The sequence below is a fragment of the Thunnus maccoyii genome, chromosome 5, assembly GCF_910596095.1.
Source record: "Thunnus maccoyii chromosome 5, fThuMac1.1, whole genome shotgun sequence".
Taxonomy (NCBI): domain Eukaryota; kingdom Metazoa; phylum Chordata; class Actinopteri; order Scombriformes; family Scombridae; genus Thunnus; species Thunnus maccoyii.
In genome coordinates this window covers 29,192,273-29,220,041 of record NC_056537.1, presented here as the reverse complement: position 1 = coordinate 29,220,041, position 27,769 = coordinate 29,192,273, and the positions used below count along the sequence as shown (strand labels likewise).

General features: G+C 40.7%; 1 protein-coding gene across 3 annotated transcripts in view; it reads right to left on the bottom strand.

Annotated features, from left to right (window-relative positions):
* tead1a (TEA domain family member 1a) overlaps positions 1–24,453 on the bottom strand; it is a 42,821-nt gene extending 18,368 nt beyond the window's left edge. Inside the window, exons 1-3 of one of the 3 annotated variants that reach the window (XM_042412328.1) lie at positions 24,221–24,453; positions 7,776–8,254; positions 434–498 (exon numbers count right to left, since the gene is read on the bottom strand). In XM_042412328.1, the coding sequence (XP_042268262.1) occupies positions 434–498; positions 7,776–7,980 (270 nt within the window). In that variant the 5' untranslated portion in view covers positions 7,981–8,254; positions 24,221–24,453. Of the gene's footprint in view, positions 1–433; positions 499–7,775; positions 8,255–9,551; positions 9,610–10,994; positions 11,290–24,220 lie in introns of those variants that run through there. The other 2 variants (XM_042412331.1, XM_042412329.1) reach the window with 2 other exon arrangements.
* Between the last annotated feature and the right edge of the window lie 3,316 nt (positions 24,454–27,769).

Below are 27,769 nucleotides of genomic sequence, written 5' to 3'. Positions count from 1 at the left end.
TTGCAAAAACCACAGCTATGATGTGATTTTCCCTTTAAAGATACACTGGGCAGTGGAGCGCAGTGGCGGCCTCTAATGGAAAGAAGACGTAACTGTTTGAACTTTTGAAAATTACCAAATTTCAAGGTAAAATAACATTGGTTAACCAAATTTCTCACGATAACTACATAAGAGCCCCTTCAATAAGTTTACTTTTCTGCAATTGAGAAAATCGATGTGTTCATATCTTAACAAGTGCAGCTTTAAAAATTTCATGTGATTATCTTTTTTTTTTGCCCAAACTTCACTGTTAACGATTACAGTTCAGCTTTTCAACCATTCTTTTCACCACTGCAGTTGGCACCATGTTCCTCATTACATCTGTATAATATGATATGCTGTGATGCATACTGTAGACAGAATGATTGGATTTAATGCACATTTCCATTATTACCTGTTTCCTCGTCCGCGTCTTGCCTGTTCGGAGTTTTATGTATCTGGCTATCAGCTCATTCCGACCTGGTGGACAAAGATACAGAATACACACTGATGAAACATTATGCATGCTGTTTTCTGTGCACACATACACACACATAACATAACGGTATTTGAACTATCTTTCTTTCTCACAGGCAATCACAAGCAGAAATCATATGACCCTGACAAACAACTTAGTGCCTGATTTAGTGCTGTTGACCCAGCGACCCTGTGACGTGCAGTTTCACATAGTAGCGCTGTAATCACCGATACCCCTGTTGAGCCCTCCACACACACACACACACACACACACACACACACACACACAAAATCACACACGCCATGGCCCTGAATACACATGACCCAACAATACAGGCATTCATGCAGACCGGCCGTCCCCTGATTAAAGGAACCAGCAGGCCAGCTGTACCCATGCTTACGTGTGTGCACATACGCGCACACACATAGACACACACACACACGCTTACAATGCTGAATAATTCAACCCATTGAATGGGGAGCACAGCAGACTCAGCATGACCTGGCTAGTATAGATTAGTGAGGGTGAGGGAGACCGAGAGAGAAAAGAAGCATAAAACCACTGCGTTACATCCAGAAAACTGTGACAGAGAAGTGTTGATGTGTGTGTGTTCATATGACAGATTAGAATAGATTCCCAGTGTTGCACTGCAATTGCGTCTAAAGTCTGACCAGGTTAAGACTTTAGTCCTCATAATTTAAAGACGGCAGTTAGCTTTAAACATTTAGTGAAGTTATGTAATTTGATTGTTATTTTGTTTGTTAACAAACAAATCTGGGGCTCTGTGGCTTCGTTTGGTTCAGTTTGGTTAGTCTCCTGGCCTGCTTTCTGTTCCGACCAAGTGGAAAACCAAAGTCAGGCCAGCTGGCCAACTGATGGTCAAGATCAGCACAAAGCCAAACCTCTACACACTACCCAAATGGCTCACAACAATAGCCCTAACTAACTAGCAGATGGTGTGTGTGCATATGTGTATGTGTGTGTGTGTGTGTGTGTGTGTTCTGACCAATCCCACTCTCACTGAGATAGGGAGCTTAGACTGATAAAATCTACAGCTCCCCATGCAGGTGTTTTCCTTCTAGCAGTCAAAAGCTGCGACTGACGACAGCACACACGCAAACACACACACGCATGCATGTATATACATGCATGAGTGCCAACACACACACACACACACACATACACACACACACACACATACACACACAAACGCTCAGAGTGAGTCCTGGCTGCGGAGGCTGACATCTGACTCCAGAGGGGCCAGCTGGTCTTTCTAGGAGGCTTAACGGTGAATTATCATCCTTCACTAACCCTGCGGCACACATCCCTCGCCCTCCCTCTTCCTCAAATACTCTCCAGCACACACACACACACACACACACACACACACGCACAAACGCACACACACCCTTCCCTCCCTCCTTCACTCTGTCCATCCATCCTCTGTTCTGGCTGTTCCCTTTTTCCCCTCCTCTGTCCCTCTTGTAGTGAATGGGCTTCCCTTCTGCTCCCTCCCTCTTCCTCTCTCTGTCTCCCTCTCTACTTGCCCAGTGAAAGACTTCAAGGCCAAAGTCAGATGGTCATTAACCATGACGAACAGAAGCACCCCTGACCCCCCTCTCCTCTCTATCTCCAGGCTGAAACGACTCTGCATGCAAGCAGATATTAAGGGAGACGACACACTCAAAAAACAGATTTCACATGTTAAGTTTTGTGATTTTAGACTATTCAGTGAAGATTTGGAGTGAGGATTTACTAATGGAAAGAAAAAAAGAGCCAGAAACTTGTAAGATTATGATACAATCAAGAAGTGACTCCATTTACAGTAGATGAGAAACTAACATTTGATCACAAATTCTGATTGAAACGCCATTAACCCATCAAGCATTTGAGCAAGGCAGCAGGCACGTCAACACCACGCTGCTAATAAGATCTGCCACTTGATTTGGCATTGAGAGAACACAGAAAAACCTGTCAGACTGAGTAAGCAAACAAAATTTGCAGCTTTATGTACTTTCATGTCCACAGAAATATTTTCTTTTCTTTTTCCTGTCCTCTAAAAAAGCATTGCTACAGTTTACGGTCGCTCGCCACCCTCACTTAGCAGGGTGATTAAGAGCTTCAGCTGCTTAATAGAATAGCTGGAAAACCCTTTCAGAGTAGGGTCAAAGCCTCGCTGATTGCGCTCGCTAATAAGGCTGCAGCGGAGTGGTGTGTATTGTTGTGTACCCTGGGAAGACCTCAGAGACCACAGGGGCCGAACTCTGGCCCAGAGCCTGGCTTCACTAATGCTGAGTAGGAGTTTGTGCTTGTTACAACATCCACAGGACGATTCAGTGTTTTTAGGTGGCAAGCCCCGAGATCTCCGTTCATCGGTTTGCTCTCCATCTGTTGCAGCAGTGCACCTCCTGAAGATCATCTGTCAGATCACAGCGTTGACCACTGTGACGTTCTTTTTTTTTATTAAGGTTTCTCTAGGTGGTGCTCTTCTCAGCCTCGATCGCGGAATCACCACTGGTCTTGCTGGTAAGCTGCCAGTTTCTTTCAAGAGTAACTAAACCCTGGATATCTTTTGCTGCCAGATGATGTCACCTGCAGAGTGACATCATCACCACCTGTTGCACTCTCTGGGGGTGAGTGTGGCATCATGTATAATTGATATAATAAAAGTTATATAATATATAATAAAAAATTATAATAATAAAGTATATCTGTTGGTCATTTCATTACGTTGTGGAATAATGTTAACTTCAGGCGCAATCAATCTGTATTTATTATTTCCACCTTGATGAAGACCCTGACTATGCAAGACTAAATAAAAGCTTTTAAAATATGTTTTCTTTTCCATCTTCTCTTCTGATCTTCAGGAGCATCTGCCCAGAAATTAACTGTGCGTGATACTGTTGGAGGCCTCTGCATTCTTTTATGGCTTGGTATGATTTGCAAATTTTAAATATCAGTATACAATACCAGAGTTTCCAGAACAATACCAAAACAATCTGTTTCTGATAGTTTTGCTGATATTAGTTTTTCTGATATTAATGTGTTTTAACCCTTGTTTATTTAAAGGACCAGTGTGTAAGACTTAGTGTCATTCTTCCCCTTCCAAGTGTGTAGGAGCACCTACGGTGGCCACAAAACTTGCAAAAAATGAAAAAGGCCCTCTCTAGAGCATGTGTTTTGGTTTGTCTGTTCTGGGCTACTGTAGAAATGGCGGTGAAACATGCAACAATGGATCAAATGTCTGTGTAATGTGAAATGTCTCACTTGTAGAGACAATTATCACCCAACTCTGCAGTTCCCTTTAAAGGCCCCATGAAATTAAAAATACATTTTCCCAGTTTTAATCCTGTGTCCTTGTGTTAATTGTTTATTCATCTCGTTATATGCCAAATATTTGTCAAAAAACAAACTGTTTTCCTCTTCTTGTAAAACAGTTTCAAATTGATGACTCATCCTGTACTCGGGGGCTTTTACAAAAGTTCATCCAATCAAATGTGACTTTTTGCGAGTAGCTAGCCACACCGGTCATATAAAACCACACCTCACCATTTGTAGGTCTTAGTAGCTAACAGAGCAATATGGAGAGAGACAGGAAAAGGCTGAGGTCATCCTCCTCCTGGTTTAACAAAAGGTAGGGGAAGTGTGTGTGGAGCCAACAGCTCTGTTTCTCTCTAGCAGTCCAATCAAATGCAGAGGATTTGATTTCAATCCCTCTCATAACTGTACACTGCTCAAATATTCTGTTTCACTGGGAAATACGTCACAGTACAGAAGCTAAAAACACTCTAACCTCTGTTTCATGGGGCCTTTAAGTGTCTTTCAGCTCATTGTTTTGGTTTTTGGGACTGTAACTTTATTGTTTCGGTTTAGTTACTATGCTCTCACCAACCTCATTTCTAGAAGCAACAAGCAGCTGTTTTCAGCATTTAGCAGGTGGAGACAAAAACGGAGCCAAAAGGAAAATATTAAACTCTAAATGAATGATAATGTTGCTGCTGTAAGTGTTATTAGACAACTGTTTCCAAACACGTATCAACTTTATGAGGTGATAATATGTCGATGTTGTGTTTACAGCTTGCTGTGCTGCCCCCAAGTGGCCACAAAAATCTTAGGAATCCAAGTTTAATAAAGTATGCTAAACTGCTCAATGCATTTTCCTAAATAAAATATAATCTTAAATTAGAAAAGCTTAGATTAGGAAATTTCTGATCAAAGAATCAGAAAACAAGCCTAAAAAAATAGAAGAAAGAATTCACGTTGTAAAGTAGCCAAAAAAACCCACATTTTTTTTAAGACAAATTTTTATTGAAAGGAAATATAGGTAAGATTTTTTGCACTATGGTGAGAAATTATTTCAATAATTCTATACTGGATGTACTGTATGTATATGCTGTGGCCTACACAGACTACCTCCATTACTATTCACAGTATGTTGTAGCCTTCTGTCATACATCTGTTTTGAACATGTCCCTGTACAACGGCTTAAGAGACAGCGAAGGTTCAATACCAATTAAATGACTTTCATATCCCTCCAGTAGATCCATATGATGTGTCTTTAGGGGACAAAGCCACTGGCTATTACATTGTACCACTGCTGTACCTTTTCCAAGGATAATAGCGCTATTATTCACCTTTTCATTCTCTCTCCCTTTTATACACATCCATTTATAATTTTTTTTTACGCTTTTCAACCACTAAGTTCATCCCGCTACTTTTCCACATTTTCCTTCTTCTTTTCTTTTTCAGCCCATTTTCCTGCAGCCAGTGGGGGACCCACATAGGTCCTTAATCATCAGATATTACCTCTTTCTTTTCTGTAGGGAAACTCACCTGACACTTATTTTACCTTTAATGTAATGCTCTAGGAAAACACAAAGCCACCATTAATGACTGAATGAATGAGGTTTGGTTTGAATAACACAGACTAAAATGCCAAGTTTTTAAGTAATCCCAAAATTGTGTGCAGATGGTATGTTGCTAGAAAAAACATGACTTACGCATTGTGCTTTTTTCTTTCAAATGAATGAATATGGTTCTTAAAAGTCAAAGGAACAAGCATGCACGAATAAAAATGTGAGCCTGTCCTATTCTGTTCACATCATGAGCCAAAAATAAGAGCAAACTAGATGCTGTTTCATAATTCTGGTTTGCACAGATGTTCTAGTAACGATTAAAACCCCCTGGTCTCTATGCCAAACGCTGCTCATCCCTTCTCGATATTTCGCCTTTCCTGCTCTGCCTCTGAAAACAGACACTGTCTAACTCAATTAGGTCAGTGTGATAGACGTGTCAACAACCTGAACACAAAGTCAACAGGGTAAACAAACAGCACTGAACATGCCACCGAGGCAGAGAACAGAATGAGAACATAGAGACTGATTGATCGGCAACTGATCAATACAAAGGAGGAGTGACTTCTGTACGTCAGCATTTTAGGCCTGTTGTGGTGTGTTCCAACATGAGAACAAGTACACTACATGGCTAAATGTATATGGAAACCCTTGCCTTATACTGTTGTGTACTTGTGGTCTGGGGGCCTCTTCATGCTACAGCATACAATATCTTAGTCATCAGTTTGCTTCCAACTTTGTGGCAAGACATTTTGGAAAGCCCTTTCCTTCTCATTTTCATTTTTTAAGCTGCATAAGTTTTTTTCTTTTTTTCTCCTAAATGGGTAGCAGCGCAACAAGCTGTAAACTTAACATTGACGTATTATCTATCACCTTATAAAGTTGATGTTGCAAACATGTTAGCAAACAGATGCCTACATACACATTCAGCAGACACTGTGAAACATTAGGATTAGCATTTATTTGGACTCACCTGGTAAATGCCAGCCCAATATTCAATCTCCTTTTAGCTTTGGTTTGGTTTCCACCAACTCCTGAGGAAAATATCTGGCTTTTAAATGCTAAGTGCTCTACTGTGTTCACCAGCTAGTCACTAACTTTGTCTGTCTGACATTTGGTGCTGGGCAGGTGGCGTGTGGTGGGTTTATCAGAGCATTTTCACTACAAACAGCTGCCTGCTGCTGCTACTGCTACCGGAAACAAGGTTGATGTTAAAATGCTCCATAGAGCTGAGGGGAAATGCAAAGTCAGGTGATAATTCTCTGTGGGTTTGTCACCACAAGCAACCCCTTTCACATTCACACTCACTTTTTTCCATTGTTAATATAAAAATGTTGATCAGTGCCACTTTAAAGAGATGGTTTTCCGAGTTTGGTGTGGACGAATTGCACAGAGCCCTGACCTCCGCCCAATCGAACACCTTTGGGATGAATTTGAACACAGACTGTACGCAAGGCTGCTAAGCATCCACGCCCAACCTCACTGCTGCTCTTGATACTGAATGATAGTTGTTCAGCAAACACATATGATTCAAATGTTTGGGAAACACATATGATTCCACATACTTATATAGTATGTGTATAAATCCATCAAGGTCAAGGCAAGACTTCATCAAGTGTGTACAGGAAAAAAAAAGTATCTGGGATCCTTATTTATTACTCAGAAGCCCAAAACTCAAGCAGTATCATAAAGAAATCACTAGAGAGCACTCTGCATACGGAGAGAGATAGAAAAAGAAAAAAAACAGAGTGAAAGAGAGAGGGAGGGAGGTGCAGCTGGTGGCAGCCAGAGGACCATCTGTTCATCACTCTATTAGTTCACACACACAAATATATACTCTCTCTCTCAGTGTCACACTCATTCTCAGACACATCCACATGATGCGCCTATAGCACGCCTCTATTTCCTCTCTTTTACAGTTGATCTTTCTTCCCTGTGTCTCTGCCACTTGATGCCCTGTGAGGCAGCCCTCACACACACACACACACAGTAATTCTCACAGTCTGACACACCGCAGTTTCAACAGCTCTGCCAATCACTGGATGTGTTTATAACACTTTGCAGTGATGTCACAGTCTACCACAACACGCTGTGTGAATTAGTGACAAACAATTAAGATTATCTGCACTCTTCAAGTATGGTGCGTCACTATAGATATGAACAAACAAGCGACCTCTGCTGTGCAATGTAACTTAGCCTCATTCAAATTCTTTTTCTTTGGTGACAGGAATTTTGATAACTGATGACAAAGAATTACTGGTTAGCTTTTCAAAGTGACAATTTGGTGTTTCCTATGTTTTATATAATTATAAATTGAATATCTTTGCTACTGTTGGTTGAATAAAACAAAAAATTTGAAGGCGTCATTATGTGCAGTCCTACATGACAAAGTAAAAGTTCCCTCTTTTCCTTTGACCATCACTCACCATACATCTTTCCTTCATCTGACAGTATAATCTTCCTCCTTCCACAGGGCGGGTAGATGGCCAGTGCTTCCTGAAAGCTCTGCTCGATGTCGGGGCTCCAGACCCCCTCAGGGTCCCCATCCATGGTCTTGTCCCCTCCTGAGTCACTCAGTCTGTCCATGTCCTCCCCTGGACTCTCACTGCCACTCCAGCTACTGCGGTCCATACTGGCAGCTAATGTTAACTAGCCGGCGTGTGCTCAGGGCTAATGCTTGTATTGCCAAGTATGTGACGTGATCAAAGCTAAAGATAAACTTTGGCTAATGTTGATACTAATGTCAGTAAATAGCTGCAGCCAGCTGCAGAAAACTAGAAACTGAATGCTACTGCTAACTGTTGCTTTAGCCTCAAATGCTAACTGCCAAAAATAACACTGAAGTGGCTGGTAGACTGTAGACAAGTCAGCAAGGTCCAAACTCCAGGTCCAATCAGCAGGATCCCTATAAAAACCAGACAAAAATAGAAAATTGTATCAGTATTGCATTAATTAAAGTTGTGCACAACAACTTTACATGGGTCGCTCCAATATTAGCTCCATACTAGTTACCATGCTCCTAGCTACTGAAGTTTGAACACTTTAAGCATTAAACTCTGGCCTTATGTGAAACCACAAGTAAAAGCTTTTAGATGTAACAAAATTTCTCTTTCATTGTAAAAACATGGTACAGTTTTGTTTCAAAGTATCTCGTGACTGATTAAATATATCGCTGCGACACAATACAGAAGGACGCGACACAGGTCAAAGTTTCAGAGCTTCACAAGACAAACTGTCTGGTGAGATTGTGGCGAAAGGCTAAATGAATGAATGAATATCTGATGTCAGTTAGTAAGCTTTCTCATTGTTCACTCTTGAATTTTGATTTTCCATTTGAAGTACAGATGTGATCACCACAACACAGAATTTCATTTCAGAAAACAGGGCAAATATAATAGAAACTGCTCATTCTTCTCTCTGTGCAGCCAATTTTGTGATTCACGTTAATATTAAGTATGTATTTTACCAAGAAAATATTTTCTAGTGCAGCTTTAACTTCTGATGAAGATGTTGTAGGTCTGTCTCCCAGCTCCTAGAGGCAAATTATTGCTTCTTTTCATGGAGGGAATTGCCTATTATGTTAAAAATGTTGTAGTAGCCCAACATCAAATCCACATGCACATAAGTGGAGCAAGTGAATGAGAGACAGACAGAGACCACTACTACACACAACTAGTCACAGATTTAAGGAAAAAAACTGAAGGGGCTCGCCAGCTGCCTACAATTCTTCTAAAATCCCCCACGGTAAACAGCAGGGTTGGCGCAGTGCACACCACACTCACACACAAACATATGTACACACACACACACACACACACACACACACACTCACACACACAAACACAATTACAGTGCCAGCTCCTTGGGCGAACACATGTCATTTTGTCTGGTCTTCTACTGTTCACACTTCCCATGCTCTGTCCCTTGCCACAGCCTGCACAAGCCTGCAGTGTGAAGTGCGAAGTGTATGTCAGCGTGTGTGTGAGTGTGTGTGTGTGTGTGTGTCTGCCTGGCTAATTTTAACACAATTGCACTTGAGAGTGTGCACGCGCACACATGCAACTGAAGCATGTAAAGCAGCAGGCAACATTTTGGACACATTTTAACCTCATCCACACACTTGAGCTCAGCTCAACACTTTTTTAACACCTGGGGACAAACACTGCGAGGCCGCATGAAAACATCCGTTGGCTTAGACTCACAGGCATGTGTAATGAATGGGATCTGCTGGTTTTTACTAGAGTTTGTCCTCTGGTTCTTCCCTCCGTGCTTATTCTATTCCTGTTTCCTCTCCAACTTCCCACCCTTGCTTTCTTCCCCTCTTCCCTCCTGCCCTCCCCCGGCAGTATTCCATTCAAACAAGAATTCATTCATTCAGCAGGCTGTATGGTTGGTGCCATGCCACTGGTCCGACGGCCCATTATTCCGAAACCCCAATAGTTCGAAAAACTTTCCATTGGACCGAAAGCCCATTAGTCCGATGGTCCGTTACCCCGAAAACAAAAGCCCACTGCTCCGAAGGCCCGTTGCTCCGAAAATATACACTCTCCCTGCAGTTTTTTGCCCCTAATATCTTTGTGTATTCTGACATGCAAATGCAAAAATACCAATTACAAAATGCTTGCTTTTCAGTGCATTTAGTGCATACTAACCCAATCCCTAACCCAAGAGACGACAGAGGTAGCCTAATCAGAACGCCTAACCATAAATAATGGCAGCGCGTTCGCCCCCCCCACCCCCTCCGATTCAGCACCATGGACCGGCAGTTACTGGCAATGCCGGAGTGTGTATTTTCGGAGCAATGGGCCTTCAGAGCAATGGGCGTCAGGATAACGGGCCATCGGACTAATAGGCAGTCCCCATATGGTTGAGCACTAAGAGCAGAACTTATTTCTTCTACATTGAGTGTGAGTAAGTGTGTACATATGCAGCCGTGTGCTCAAGTGATACAACCATAGAAATTTTTCAAACCACTCCTGCAGCTTAAGCCAATTCTCTGCTGTCTTTCTATGAGCTCATTATGTACTAAACAATCAACATTTCATCAAAATGTGGAAAGGTATGCTACATTCATTTGAGTTTTGGAGGTTAAAGTAGAGCGACAGCATGACACGTTAACAGATACGACACAATGAAATTTTTAAAGCCTGCTGAGGTGAGTTTTTGATTGTGCCAATTTATCCCAGAGTTTTAAAGCTGTACTAATCAATATTTTATGTAAACAATGGCTAAAATGTCTATGTGTAATATAGAAACTCAGTCCTCATTAACCTTGTTTCTAGCTAGAGCAAGCTATCCACCCAGAACCCATTATCAGACGAGGTTAGCATTTAGCAACTTAAGAGTCGGTGGAGACCAAAACAGAGCTAAACGGATACTGAATATTGAACATTCATCAGGTAAACAGAAACACAACTGCCACCACTTTATAGGGTGAAGTCGGTGTTATGAATCCCTTCAGAAAAAACGCAAAACAAACAGGAAATAAGGATTGCAGGTCAGGAGCTTTAAGATTAGGATAGGCCTATGTAGAGAATTTCTTCTTCACATGATCTAGAACGTTCTGCATTTTACTTCAGATCCATTCACAAAACATTTGACCTCTATGAAGAACTATGCTGAAGCAATGACAATGAACCACTTACGTTCAGATTCAATGGGCTTTAAATTCCAACAGCTATTCTGTCTCTATTGTATCTACAGCACTCAGCAGCAATATATTTTTTTATCACAATGCAACAGCCTTCAAACACCAAACTCTGTCTGAGTAAAAGCTAGTATTATCACTGCTCTACATGTGGGTGCCATGAAATTTCAACACTGTACTGAAGGTCATAGAGTACAGTAAATAATTGTATGTCATTTATAACAGAAAGTGGAATTGAACTTTAAATATCGCTGCAATGTTTAAATCGCACAGTACATAAGCAGATGAGTTTCAACATCATATAATAGGAAAACTGACCCTGGGTTCTGAACTGTAGTAATATCCACAACAGTCTCTTCACGTTATAATAGATACCATAGTTGTATGTATGATTTTTATTATGATTTGGTTATTAGGAAGTAATTGAAGTGGGTGGCTGGAGCTTCATTCTCCACAAGTCGAACCAGAGAGCACATTCAAATACACTGGAGCCGGTTGCATCAGCTCTTCGTAACTTCAAATTTCATTAGTTCAAAAGGTCAAAGCCTAGTTATAACGCACGCATTAACTAAAATGAGATTATGCATCATGACATTAAAACAGGCTGCCCACACAAACTAGCCTACTTCAACAGAAAATAGATGTTACTCAATATCTACACCTACAAACTGCCCTAGCAACTTAAGGAACTAACTGAACCAAATGACAAAAGTAACATTAGCTTGCTAATATAAAATTTGTTTTGACTAATGATCATATGAAAAATGGTTGACATATCTGATCTGACACTTGATGAAAATGCTGTTGAATTTTAAATTTATTACATTTCAGAAAACACGACACAACTTGCCTCAAATTATGAAATGCTATGCTAATAACGTTAGCTAACATAATTTGATTTTTCCCACTCATTTTAAACTGCATGAATACAACTTCTGAAACACATATTTCTACATGTATGCAGATATAAGCAAAATAAAGTAATGCGTAAATTTTTAAAGAATTGCCAATTAAGTTTAATAAGTTATTTTGGGAAGCTAATGCTAGAGTTTTAATGGTATGATTTAAGGACACCTGATTCAGTAAATCACTTGTTTGAAATTAGTTACTATATCAAGGACTTTACAGACAAACTTAGCAATGGATTTATGAAGAGCTGGTAGAACTCTATCCTGATTATTAATTAGAATGATGTCACTGCCATGAATGTGCCATAGGACTGTAATGAATCTGTAGCTGCTTATAATGATGAAAATCAGGAATGAGTGGGTGGAAGAGAAGTGAAGAAAAGAGAAGAAAAGAAGAGAAGAGATGAGATTTCGGGGTTAATAGATAAACTATAGTGAAGCTCATGAGATGTGAGCATGAGAGGGGCCCAGTAGCAGATGGACGCTGGAGAGAGACATTAGTCACACAACAATCAACTCTGACTACTGGGCTACTCCTCTGCACCCCGGGTACCCCTCCTCCTCTCTGTGTGTGTCTCTCTGTCACCAGGCAGGCCCGGGCCACTCCAGCCAGGACAGCAGGCTTCATGGTGTCAGTGCCAGCCCTCAGGAGAACACACACAGGGCATACAGCCACAATCCTGCAGCTGCCTTGGACCCTCATGCTCTCCCTCTGTGTTGCTTTTCTTCCTCTTTCACTTCTTTCTTACAGCACTACTGGCTTCCACCACATGCCAGCTACATGTATATGTTTGTGTGCATGTAATTTGCATGGCTCAAAGCCTCCATAGTCTTAAAAGCAGACCAGTGAGGTTTTAATTAAATGAAAATGATGTTCGAGTGTCTGCATTACCAGAGGGACCTGTGTGTGTGTTTGTGTGTGTTTGTGTGTGTGTGTGTGTGTGTGTGTGTGTCAGCAGGGGGTCCTGTTGGTATACAAGTTGACTGTGTTATCTCAAGCTAGTCAGTTCCCTTCACTCGTTCTTCTATTGGACCACTCAACGGCATCTGTTTTAACTGCTTCCAACATGTACACACACACATGCACACACACACATGCGCGCGCGCGCACACACACACACACACAGGTTTTATACAAGAGGATTTTCTCATAATCCTCAAAGCAAACATTGTTCCACTTTACAATGTTTTGCCATGTTTTAATGGTCCCTTAAGGCTGAAATGGAATTATTCTGCATCTGAGGTGATATTTCTTGTTTCTCGTTAATTCTTATGGATCAAGGACCATCCGGCACACCGCTCATTTTTTACTTGTGTGCAAATGTGACTAAAGCTTTCAATATCTGAACAGATTCAGGGGTGCTTCATTTATCTTGCCGCTTTAACAGCCTCCACAACGGACACATCATTTGCAAGGTAAGATCACTCAGGTATGCCTCATGTTATTCAAACAGTCAGAATGTTTTTAAGTATATGATTTCAACAAGGGCTGGTGTGCTGTCTGTCCCTGAACTCACCGGTCACTATGGGAACAAATCTGACATACGTAAAATAGATTTCTCCTTTCTCTTTTTCTACATTAATTTGTGTAGTATTTTACGTGGTGTGTCTATGCAACAAATGTGCATTAAGATCTATTTTATGTGTATTTCTCTGTTGTAGGGCTGGAAAATACTCTGAAATAATTACATTCATTTGTTTTATGATATGAAAATATCTACATTTTTTATTACAACATGCAGAAAAAGTTTATTTTTAGTCAAAAAGTAACATAGATAACAAAAAAACAAAACATGTCTAGAGAATCTGTGACAGAACCAGTTGGGTTGGGTTAATTTGGGAGTAAAGAAAACAAGCCCCAAAATATTTCAAGTCTTAAATTTACCCTGTGGAGTAAACACACTAAGTTACTGTATGTTTACATTCGGAGTTTACTCACCAAAATGCACAGTTCTTATCTGATTTTTTGAGTATTTTAAATCCTAAATTTCTAACATTCATGTCTGCTTGCAGTTTTCTTCTTCTCTGCCATTGTTGATGCATTGCTATGTTTCTTTGTGCATTATCACTGCTAACTGCTGATCAGCAGAACAGCATGAAACCAACAGCAGGAATGTGTACTATGTCACCTGGGTGTTTGTGTGAGGGCAAGTGTGTCCTCGCACAACCGAAACAGGGACCCACTTGTCAAAATAGTAGGGATGCAAATAAAGATATTTTTTTATTATTGATTTTTGACTCATTATTGATTAATCTAGCAATTATTTTCTTGATTAATTGATTATTCGTGTGGTTCGTAAATGCCGGTATATTTTGAAAAATGTTCATCCCAAGTTCTCAGCGCCCATGGTTACTCTTAAAATTTTCCAACCATAGTCGAAAATCCAAATTTAATCAGTTTATGATCATAGAGGAATACAAAAGCCATATTTACATTTGGGAAGCTGAAACCAGTGATTTTTTTTCTCAAAAAAATTATGAAACAACTATTTGCTGCCTATTAATTTTCTGTTGACTGACTAATCAATTAATCAACTAATCATTGCACCTCTAAAAAATAGTGGTCAGTAAGAGTGGTCAAGAACACCACAGGTTACCTTTAAAAATTGCTACCAAGGCACACATCTGAAGAAGTAAAATGAACAACTAACACAATGTGGAGAACATCCATTTGTTTAGTATTTTAAACATTGAGAGTTTTCTCCAGACTACATTAAATCCAGTGCAGGTTTCTTAGAGCCACTATCTAACAACCATTAGAAGAACTGCAATTTCACAAACAGATTCATGGTCCAGAACCATCCAGTTGAGGCGGACTGCGGTTGACACTAAACATCTCAAATAAATTGGTGATCAGTTTTTGCTTTCTCACTCCCATTTGATTGTCTAGCACTAACCATTGCTAAACACATTAAAATAAAAAACACTCTGTCATGGTGCAGGTCCATGCCCTCTAGGAGGGTAACGACCACAGATCACTGGACGCACTGGCCCTTGACTAGTTCATTGACCCTTTGGTTGAGTGGTTAGCGCAGTCGCCTGTGGTCTGGGAGACCAGGGTTTGAGACCCAGTGTGGAAACCCTCCTTCACTACACACTCACATTAGCACTCAACCATACAGCTACAGAGAAGGTGCCTGTGGTGGTTATTTGGTATGTCACCATGTGTACTGGCTTCAGAAGTTTATGAAAATTGTTTGGCATCAGCAAATCAACTGTGTCCAACTGTGTTTGGAGATTGGTTGTGCTTTATGCACACTACAACAAGGGCATCCTTCAGTGTGGTCAGGGAGCATGAACTACACACAAGGTCATATGAGGACAAGTGTCCTTGACTACCTCTGAATGTGGCATGAGCAGTGCATCCTCAATGAATTATGGGTACATTCACACCTACATATAGTGGCTTCTACTTGTGATACAATCTGACACATTCTGGTGTGTGAACAGGGTCAGATCTAAACAGAGGTCAACATCCAGAAAAAGAAGAGCTGCTTTCTCACAAGGCCACACAACCACCAACCATGTGACAGTCTCCACCAATTGGACTCCAAACCAGCGTTTTGTTTCAGCTGAATTTTGACTGAACTGTGGCTGAGGGCAGCTCTCATCTCTCTAACGCCTCAAACAACCATGAAGCACAATGTGCGAGGGTGGATTTTTATCTAAAAATGTTTCAAGGAAGAGCCACATCAGCACAAATATCCAAAATAACATTCTTTATGAGAGATGAACCTGAAAAGGTGTTCATTTTTGCTCTCTAGTTGCTAGTTTTACGGATTATCTACATGATCAATCAGATTGCCCAAATACTTTCCGTGCAGACCCAACTGATCTCTTTTGCCTCCATTTCAAATGTAGACTTTAATCAGTTCTGTACTCCATTACTCGTGATTTTTGTCTTGGTGGTGACGCACATCTCTGCATTCTCTCTTTCTAGTTCAGATGGTCACGATTTCAATTAATCCATTACTGATTAGTTCATCTTGCACAATACCAGGGAAAAAATAATCACCTTTATGAAAGTCTCGAGTTTGGTTTGATTAGTTCTGACCCAATTTTATGTTAAAAATAAAAAACAAAGACAGATATTCATTCAGCCAAATGAAAAAGCAGCATCAGTGAAAAGAAACCAGCAAAGCTTCTTTTATTTCTTTCTTTCTGCACTAATATACACTTGAGAACGACAGAGAAAGTGAGAGACTTGCTTTATGAGTGGTGAAGAGGCTGTGATTCACAGCGTGCACTCCTCATTATTTCACCATCTCTTCTCACAGAAGCATTACCATTTATGCACACACACAGTAATTGGTCACAGATTGCACACTGGTACAGTGAAGTGTTTATTTCCTCCTGGAAATGTGATGGTAAAAGGTTTAGCTAGCAGCTCTTCTCTCTGTTCTCCGCCCCTCTCTGTTATTCTTCTTCTTCGACCAGTTTTTGCTGAGTCAGGCCGAGCCATTATCCGGCCTCTTCCTGGGGGGGTGGGGGTGGGGGGACTGTCACACACCCATACACACACACACACAGGAGACAATATCCTCCACCAGTAGAAAGAGAGGTCTGGGGAGGTTACAGCAATACCAACACCATTTAATAAGTGTGAACTCTGGAGCATTGTTCCGGGACATAAACACATGTATGTTTATGTGTGTGTGTGTGTGTGTGTGTGTGTGTGAGTGTGTGAGTCCTATTCCACACCTAGTAAAGGAACATTGTATGGCTGCATGAATGGAGAGTATATCTATCAATCTCGCTGCCACAATTACATCCTCCTCCATCTAACAGAGGCTCTGCTCTCATCTTCACTCCTCAAAACACACAGACATACACATACAAAATGAATTAACCCCTGAACTGTGTTTTCCATCTGTGGCCCATTAAAACTTGGGCATTGCTTTATTTAGACAGATGCAGGTTAGGAGGCAGAGAGTGAGGCGGCTGTGCATCCCGAAAACAGCTGGTGTGTAGAAGGTTATTTAAGGATATAACTGGCTTTATACGCACAGTCTGGTCATTTCCTATTCCTATGACTCCAAAACTGAGTCTCTGACTAAGCTTCAACCCGGACCAGGATAGAGCAGAGCTACATGGGCTTCAGTGGTAATTAAACATTTACTTATACTACTGAGCAAGCAGACAAAAGAGAGAGAAAACTGGTAACATGGTGACTTCGCTGGGGCAAAAAACATGAGCAGTCAGACAATCCTACAGGTCATGTACAGGCCAACAGTTTATCCAGATTATCTCAACAACTTTTCTTGGAGGTAAAACCACAAGTGAGCACACCAGACATCATATATTAAACAAACTCAAAAAAATCTGAATGTATACCAAAAAATGCTTCATTTTTCAGTGTGGTCCCGCACTACAATGCACAAAGGAAATAGAGGCTCACAGCTGCCAAACATTACAATAAATGGCTTCCAACGAGGCATGTACTGTATCATATCAGTCCCTGTCAGTATAACAGTTTAAGTATGTGTATTTCGTGTATACTAACAAAAAAACTACACCACACAGATCAGTATGTAGTACACAATTAGTATGTAATGTAGAATTAGGGAGCTAATTTGGCTAGAGCTTAGCCAAATTAGGTTTGGCTAATAAGCTTTTTTACAGTCTGTCTAATTATCTGCTCGTTTTTTGCCTTGTCTGACTTCTTTTAGTCACCATGTTCCTTACAATTAACCTGGTGAGTACAATGTTATTACCGAAAGGAATAATGGTCAAAACTACGAAAATAACACCCATATTTTATAAAAATCAGACTTATTCTTTAACAGACAGTCGTAAAGAGTGGAAAAAAGGCTTTGGTGATGAATGTTCTGCTCCAATCACAACAGCAGACCAAAATGGGTAAAGCAACTCAAGCCTTGTACCAAAAAGGAAAATACAAAGCATGTCATAAGAGAGCAGAGCATACTAGCTGCGTCTTACAGGTTTTTTAGCAACAAGTGATTGCTCTCCTCAGCTTGTAAATGTGATTCTGTTTTGCTGCCGACTCTCAAGTTTTGGACGTTGAAGCTTCTCAGCAGCACACGAACAACCCACACACCTCATGGGCAACACTGAAAATCAGCTCTCACACTGATGAAACAACCTCAAAGCAAAAGATTTGTCTGAACCGCCAAGCTAATCTTAAAGAACCTAACTTTGCTGAACAGCAGCCACTGTGGCCACAAGTGGCAATTACAGGATAATGGTAAATGCCAAAATGTAGTTTAACAGTGGCACAAGCAGAGAAGAGTCATAAAGTCAGCCAACTGACTCAACCATGTTACACTGGTTACACTACAATATCTAGCTAAAGTTTGCTAACGTTAGCCACCATAAGCTGCTGGTCACACCAGACCAAGTAATGCTGTAACAAGTAAACCACTGAGTGTACTGAACTGAGCAAGACTTCTTTTATTGCTGATATTCAGTTTAAATTTTTAAGAGAAGAGAGTGTATTCTTTCATCTTTCAAATATTAGTCTTGCTTTAAAGTCAGAAATGAACTGATTGACTCTAAATATTCCACATGAATCACCTTTTCGTCATATTTTCTGCTGTCATTCATAGCTACTAACAGCATCTAAAGAACAAAAAGGCCAATCAGTGTCAGCTAAATTACCATAAAATCTTACAAGATCTAGGAAAAGCAGAAGCTGTTGAATTTTTCATTCAGCGAGAACTTGTTTGGTTTAGCTGTTTTTGAATAATGCATCATGTTCAACACTGAGTGCAGAAATGTTATCAGAGAACTACAGAACAGACAACAGTGAGTAATCACTGTCAGGCCGGCTGAAGACAAAAACTGAGGTCGTGAGCACAACAGCAGGGAAACATTTTTCCACTGCGGGAGTATCAGAGAGCAGAGTGAGCTGTTGTTCAGCTCTGCAGAGGGTTTATCATGTCAATTCCTCCTACCGGGAAAGTAAGCAAGAAGTAGTTGAAATCTAGACTTCCTGCTCACTCCTTGCTGAGGTCCGGAAACATGAGGTTGATTCAGACTTCCCATGGAGGGTTTGTTGCTCTGATTGGTGGTACATACGTAAAGTTTTTACTTTTTACTCCAAAAAATGGGGGGATTTTTTGCAGATTTTTTTGAATATTTCAAAATGTGTTTAAAACAGCATTAATGCAAAAAACTTGATATATATCAGATTTTAAAATATATCAAAGCAAAACAACCACTTTCTTTTATGTTTGTTCTGGGTTTTTTTTTCTTTCGGAGTGCGAAGATCTCATTTATCGTTTCTTCCCACATTTCTCTTTACTTTATTTTTCTTGAAGATTTCCTACATAGTGCTTCTCTCACAAGGACTTTCGTTCACTGTAAACTACGGTCAGCATCTTCTTGAAGCAAAAAGCAAAAAAATTTCAGGTGCACAGGAATAGAAAAGTTTCCCTCCCCTTTTTTTTTTACATAAACCAAGTGATTTGATCTAAGATCATACCTGCTAACTGTTAACCAAAACTAACAGGAACATTCTTCATGCTCCTTCAGTCCTCTGACACAGACACAGAATAATAGCAACATCTATACTGTGTATCCTCTGTAGTAAAATACACAAAAGAGAGATCTCAGAGAGAGGTAGAGTCAAGAAAAAGCTTTCTTTGTAAAACTGTTGCATAAGTGTTTGTAAGAGGATGAGAAGCTGGCTAACACATCAGTGTCTTGAAAAAGGTTCTCCTGTCCACACTACTGCAGTTTTGTTATCTTTACACACTGAAGAGTGTCAGAAAGCTGCATGTTCAGTGGTGTATTTTGGGTGGGAGATGTGGGTTCCTTACTTCACTTGCAACTTTGTGGCAATTTTATTCTGCAATTTAAAAAATATACATTTTTAGGCTCATTCAACCATTTCTAGACCCAGTATTTCTTCACCAGAATTGTATTCCTGGTAGCTCAGAGAGAACACTTAGACCTCCGTTTTGGGAAATGGCGGCAATGCTTTATTTTACGGGTCTGTAATTTCCTAATAATTTCCTGAGAATCATTTTCTTGAAAGAACTATGTAATTTGGTAATTACAAGGAAAATAGAGGCAAAGTTGGGACATTGTTATTTTATTTTAGTTAGTTTTATTTTAGTTGGTTGTCTTGAGTTTAGAAATTGTTGATTATTGAATGATTTTTCTCTCAAAGGATCTGCTTCATTTGAATAAAACTTGGAGAAAATAGAATTGAACAGCTAACTATAAAAATAATCCAAATATGAGAACGCTTTAGACACTTCATATTTTGTTTGGTGTTTGGGGGCCTAAAATCCTGGCTACAGCCCTCATCATGATATGATATCTTGTGGTACTTTATTGATTAATTATTATCCTGACACCTTCTCTTATAATACTGTCACAAAGGTGTTTTTGCAGACATTTTCTCTCAGAACTGTTCCACTTTCTGGCAGTTCATTCAGACTCATCTCAGCTAATTATAAAACTATGTACAACTGAAAAGTCTATAATCTATAGAATAAATACAAGTGTGATTCCTGCTAAATGATTTTTATTTTCCTCTTCACTCACACTGACATTGTAATGTATCATAGATAACTATCTTACAATATATTACAGCATCACCTGTATGGTAATACCGTTGTTATTATTTGCTAATTATGGGGACAGCATCATATTGTAAATCATTCGATTTCCAACCCATACCCAAACAAAGAGACAGCGGTGCGTTTTGGGACGTATTTGCATCAGTGAGGACGTTAGAGACAAACAGACTGAAAGACAGACGAAGACAGGAGAGCAGAGACGGGGGAGCCCAGGCAGTCAGACAAGCCAGCACAGGCTCCACTGGCCTCCTGCAGCCAGAAACCAGCTCCCCTCTGCTCCCCTGCACACCCGCCCCACCCAGGAGGATGCCTATTGTTCCCCCATCCCCTAAACAAAGCCTGCCCACCCCCTACTCTCTACCCCACGCCCCCCCCCCCCCCCCCCCCCCCCCCCCCCAACCCCCATTGCCCCCTGCTACCCCTCAACCCACCCACTCACCCCCCACACACTCAGCATTGTTGCTCTAATAAACCGGCTCCGCTCCCTAAATGTCATTACATACAGGCTTGGGCTCTCCTTCTTTTACACACTCACTTTTTATCCCGCTCTGCTGCACACGCTGACCGTATTTATCTCACTACATGCTGAACTCCTGCCGCTTTGTGGAGACCACAACATGAAGAATATTATCACATTCGTGGGCAAATATTAAATAAAATGTTGTGATCTGGGACGTTTAAAAAGCAGGAAATTGAAACGGGACTGCAGGGACGCTGTGGGAATTGTTTTGAAATTAGAATTAAACAGAAGTTTTGTTAAAAAAAAAAAAAAAAAAGAGAGAAATTTCTCCATTTGGCACCTCAATCAGCCATTAACACCAACGACAACACAGACTTCTTCACAGCCAGGAGCATCCCTTCATTTCCAGGATTCACTGTATCACCTGTTGATTCATTCAAATGTTCAACTGAGAATACCAAGCACAACTCAAAAGTAATTACGCTATTTAAAAAAAAACACTTTGAATTTTTTTTAAAAAAAGTACAAACTCTGACTACATCTGGACGTCACAAGACATGATTTCATGCCAGGAAGATTACTCCTCCTATTCCCACTTCCCATAAAATATGTGTGCCGGATTTTATCCCCCTGTCTAGAAATGATACGACAGATGAGACAACAAGGAGGGAGGCAGCGAGCAGCCCGCCGCTCGCAACTCCACCATATTGTCACAGCATTGGTGAAGTACATGAAAACACACACAAGCATGTGCACGTACACAGCGGTTGTGACTAAAGCACACAGAGGCCATATGGTGCGTCCTCATCCACCGACGCCTGTTGCTGCTGCAACAATAGGCCTGCCTGGCCTGGACAGCAAGAGGCAAACACACACAAATGTGCACACACACACATACACACACACACACCAAATGGTCGTTAGTCAGTCAGTCTGCGTTGCTTAGGCCCTGAACAAACGCCTGGATTTGCATTCTGTACCTCCCTTCGTCCTCTTCTCTCTCTCTCTCTCACACATATACACACACACACACACACGCACACACACACACACACACTTCCCGGGTCTCTACAGGTGCACGGAGCACTCAAAACAGATGTCAACGGACTGAAGAGGGAGAGGCACGGGGGGGTGGAAGGAAAGTGGAGGGACGACGGGAGGCTGTTTGCCCAGGGTGACTGACAAAGCTTTGTACACTCGCAGGCCTAGACACAGCAAAGACAATGACACACACACACACACACACACACACGGTGTTACACTTTCAGAACTGCCAGATTTCTCATTTTGAGACACTCTTAAGGAAGAATAGAAAGTGCCATTTGCTCCCCAATCAAAATTAACACTTTTTCAAGCGATTTAAAAATAGATTTCATTTCTTGAACTCCACATTTTCAGAAAGAATAAAAACATCTCAGATAATATTGTTTGTGTAGAGCATCACTACTTCACCTCATTTATGAATATTCTAAACTGTTGCCAGCTGCCAATGACTACAGAACAAAACTTACTCTACAAAATTAATTCACGTGCATATCAACCTTTTGATCTGCTTAAAATAATTTGACATTTTTTTTCTGTTTTGCTTTTGTGATATTTTAAATACAGATAAATATCATCTCTATCTCACACTGACTGTTTTGTGACAGAGGTAGAGCTGCAATCAATTTATTGATCGACAGCAAATTAACTATATTTGGTAATTGATTCATCATTTTTCAAGCAAAAATGCCCAAAACTTTCTGGTTCCAGCTTCTAAAACATAAAGAATTTGTGCTTTTCTGTTTGAGTTTCTGACTGTAGGTCAAACAAAACATCTGAACACATCGGCGTGGGTTCCGAGAAATTATAATGAACATATCTCACTATTGTCTGACACTTGTCATGTAAAAAAACCCCCAACTATTTATTGATTATTTGAGAAAATAATCTTCAGACTCGCTAAAACGACTAACAAATGTGAATATTACCTGAGCCATAAACTACCTGTGACTGTCAGTATTTTCCTTGATGTGCAAAATCTCCTCAGTAGCAAAACAAAACCTTTATTTCCATCTGACAGTTTCATTCAGCCAAATCAACTTGAAAAAAAAAAAAAAAAAAGAAAGAGCCCAAACTATTATTCTGAACTCAAATCCTTTTATCTAACATACCCCTCCCCTCATCTGACAGATGGGTTACTGTTACAGAATTAATGCATCTACTATGTTTCATCCTACAGGCTGTAATTTTCTCCAATAATTACATTGTGGTTTGGCCTGCATTGCCACAGATCTCTTACTATAAAGGACAAGAGCAGTCCTTTAATCAATATTTAAAAGGAAATACACAACACACTTATAAGCCCATATGGGGAATATTACAGGCTGCTGATACCAGAAAAGTGATTTAAAAAGCTAGAAGGTCTTTCTCACTACCACAACAACCACAAGTCTCTTCAAAATATACGATGTGATATATATGATGAAAACAAACTGTAATAATAGTAGAAGGAAAACAATAAATTGATTTAAATGATATTTTCATAAAAGTGATAAATTACCCTCATTCGTCACAGCTTTACTCTACAACCTGTAAATGATCTTTAAGTATTGATTTACATATTGAAAGACGTGTCAGACTTCATAAACTGAGTTTTATCCCCTTAATATTTCAGTGGTGATGGAGTAGAGAGATAAACGCGTTCACAAATCCACCAGCAGCCTGTCTGATCGTGTTCTCATTGAGCATATAATGTGCTCTGACCACTGGGTAAACACTGACTGTGTGCATGTTATCAGCCTATGGCCTGTTCCTGTGACTGGGGCCTGCCTGCCTGCCTGTGAAGGGAAAGAGAAAACCCCGCCGATGCAACAAGTCCCCCATTCACTCCCAGCTTTGTTAAGCTGCCTCCCAGCGCTGCAGCGAAAAAATATATGTTTTCATCCTTTTCGCGTTACATACAGGTCGATTCATGAACCCAACTCTGCCGGGAACATATCTTATAGTGTGTATTTTATTACAAGAGAAAAAGAAGTGATAGAAAGCAAGGTTTGTTTCTTTCTGTCGGGAGAAAGGGGGATAAAACTGTAGTGAAAGCGACATCCCTCGCTTTGAATCTCACACGGCAAAGCATTAATAAGCTTGTTGGACTTGTTTAACATCTAGAAGGGCTTTGTGTGTGTCGATTTCGCTAGCGATGTCGCCGAAATTGTTTTAATATAAGCTTCAGTGACCACTTCGGGGTTTTAGAAAGAAACGAAACGTCCGGGGGCTTTCAGACGCGCAGGCTACAAGCTGAGGGAGAGACTCCTCCTTGGGAACTTACCTCGATTCATACGCCTCTTTATGGATTAATTCCCACACTTTTCCACGGTTCGGAGTCGCTACAGCATCGGGAAGCCCTCCGCCAACTGCAGGGTCTCCTCTCGGTTTTGGTTTGTTGAAGGATCGGGCGCGCTGAGTGCGTAAAATGCGCAGCGTCTCTCCAAGGATGCGAAATATGCGCGGAATGGGAGCAGGAATGAAATGAACGCAGTGGACTGAGTTGAACGGGGCGGGGTGAGAGGGACTGGCGTCACCCTGGATGGATGAAATAGAGTGAGAGAGAGATGGGAGGATGGGTGGGAAAAAAAAAGAAAGAGAAAGAGAGCGAGGGGGAAGGGGCCGGACTGTATGGGCTGCGTCCAACAACAAAAGAAAAGAGTGGAGCGCCCAAACTCTATTCAGCGGAGGAAGAGAATGGCTCGAGATAAAACACGGTCTGCTGTGCACGAGCAAGCAGCTGACAACGAATCAGAAAACACACTGACAGCAGCTATGAGCCAGTTACATTTGAAACTTTTATAGCCACGTGAAATACAATTTAAGACAAAGTTAGTCCTCAAAAATATCCCAAAGTGTCAAAAGAAAAGAAAAACGTGACATTTTAAATCACCTAAAGGCCACTGTCACACAAGCTAACACATTTCACCTTAAGACATTTATCAGTTTGCATGTGGATAATTGTCAAATAAAACCTTTTCATAGAAAGTTATTAAAACCTCCTAATTTAAACTGTATCATCCTTATTATGTCCTCGGAGCCTCCATACACAAACATACACTTAATATTTAGTGGGAGGGATTTCCTTTAATTCATTCAACTGTTGCTGCTGCTTACTTTCTACATGTTGCTGTGTTTGACCTGTTACACTAGCAAGCAGCATTTTAAGCTTTAATGTTATGTTCCTGTAGCATAACCGACATTTATAAAAAGTTAAGCTGACGCGACATCATCAAAAGCTAAAACTAACAATTTATTTTCAGTTGGCTACCTTCCATGTTTATATCATATATGATGGAGTGTAGTATTAATGTGTGCTGTCATCTAGATGTTTGTTAAAACTGCAGTGATGTTATCTGACATTTTAGCCCATCATCTTAAGCTAAACCCAGATTTGTTGTAAATTTAAATGAATAAGCAGTGAAATCAAACTTACATTGCTGACACCCCCCACCCCCACCACACACACACACACACACACACACACACACACACACACACACACACACACACACACACCCGGACCGCCCTGAAGGACCCTACTTTTGGGAGCCACTGCCCTGACCAGAAAATCTTTGTCTCTCCCTCAGATCTTTGAATGCAGCAGGCAGCCGCCTCAGCCTCATAAAGGAGTTGTTGTTTACTACTAAGCTCTGCCTATCTCAGGTTTCATCCCCCCAGGCACCGCTGGACTGTCATCTCCCCATAGGGAGGGGCCGTGACATAAAACAAACACAGATATGCCAGGGTCACAGCCTGGAACACCTACTGCAACCCGACACCACAGCCTGGCCAGCCTGCAAGACTACAGCATTCCACATGGCAGCATGTCTGTGTTTGTGTGTGTGTGTAATGCAAATTCTCACAGATGCATACAAACACACCCGTATACAGCTGAGTCACATGTGGACTGTACAGAGGATGTTTCTGTAACATCTTTGTGGAGGCATGTGTGGCTCATTTCCAGACTCTGAGCCGTGCAAACACAGAACAGGCTAGTAAAACATTCAGCTCAGTGACCCCAAGGTCAACAGTCTGACCTCAAATCTGACCTCACCTGGTTTCCTGATGTTTTATTAACGCTGTCTGTGGCCGGATCCTAAATCAGCTTCATCGAGGGCCAGAAGCTTGATTCTAAGGGCAAAAATGCAATTAGACATTTATTATTTAGAAATATATCACCATGGTGACATAAATCTTAGCGAGCTGAAGATTTATGTCACCATGCTGTTTTGGTGTATGTGATAAACAGTGGTGGAATGTAAGTTTTAAGTATGATGCTCAATGTTTTCATATTAACAGTATATCACTTAAAGGTGTCACTTGCTGTGTCAAACCCACAGTGAGTTGTCACCTGACTGTTCTTCCCCTCAGCTCTACTGAGCTTTTTAGGGTCTTTCAGCTCATTGTTGTGGGTTTTCAGCCTGCAGCTTTCTTGTCTCGGTTCTCTCTCATGGCTCTCATAGTGGTTTTTTCAGCTGCAGATCACAGTTTAAAGCTAAAAACCTGCTGTCTACTACCCGGCCAGCGCAAAACAGCAGACAGACAAAATGGGCCACTAACTTTGCTCTGTTTTGGCTCTTTGGTCCCCATCAAAACCTTTAGCTGCTATATGCTCCACTATGTTCAGCAGCTAGCTGCTGTCTGTTGTTTGCTGCTGGGCAGGTGGTTTAAGAGACTACTCTCAACACCATGAAGTGTGTGAGATTGAATCAAAACAGGAAAGTTGCCACCGTTAAATGAAAACAATGAGCGGAAAGCTTCTACGGAAAATATGAAAATTATAATGAAGCAGCTTTGACGTTTTTATTTTCTATTAAAATATTACAAACTGTCAGCTTAGTGGAATATTTCAACCTGTTTTTACTGCAAATCCATCCAGATGTTAAAATCCACTTTTTCATAATTCTACTGCTGCAGCATGTCTTATTCTTTCTTGTTTCAAGATACAGACACTCATTTTTCATGTTTAAACAAGTTGATTTAAATCAAAAACAGGTTGAAATATTCTTGCTTTAACACAAAATAAAATGGAGGTTTTAGCAGATTAAACTGCCCAACACTTTAAAATTAGCCATACCTCAACCAAATACAATAAAAATGCTGAAGTGATAATAATATTATAATACTATCATATACATATAGACACAATGAACACTATGAAAAGGGCGATTCAGGATGAGTATTTTCACCTTGTACTTTAGTTCATTTTGCAGATAATACCTCTGTACTTTAACTGAAGTAAGATTTTGAATGCAGGACATTAATTGTACTGGAGTATTTTTACACTTCTGTGTTTCTCTTCTTAGTTAGGTAAAGGATCTGAGTAGTTCTCCCACCACTGGTCATAAATAGATCAGAATCACCGCTCAGATCTAGTTTGAGTAGTAGAGCATGGATTATGAACATGAAGTCTAAATAGACTTGACTGTCACACCCTTGAGACTCTCTGAAGTGCTAAAAATAATTTTGTGGAGAGACAAATTTGTCCAACAAGCTCTACTCCGGGCAGCGCTGCTTTAACTGGAACCTTCTAATCTGTGCATCCATCTCAATCTGCATATAATTTCACATTTTGGTCTCTTCCGTGCCTGAAATGACAGGGGGAAAAAGATGAATTTCAGTATGTCAGTGTTGACGGAGGCAAAATGTCAGCAAGAGCCCTCTTGTGGTCTGTGGAGAGCGATCTAAACAATGAGGGTGTGGACTCTCCACATGGGTTTGACCAGATCATACAGGCTGGGTGTAGGATGACATTTACAGTATGCTGGTAATGAACAAACAGTACTCAATACCCATAATATACATAAAACCTGTCAAAGAACCTCTGAGC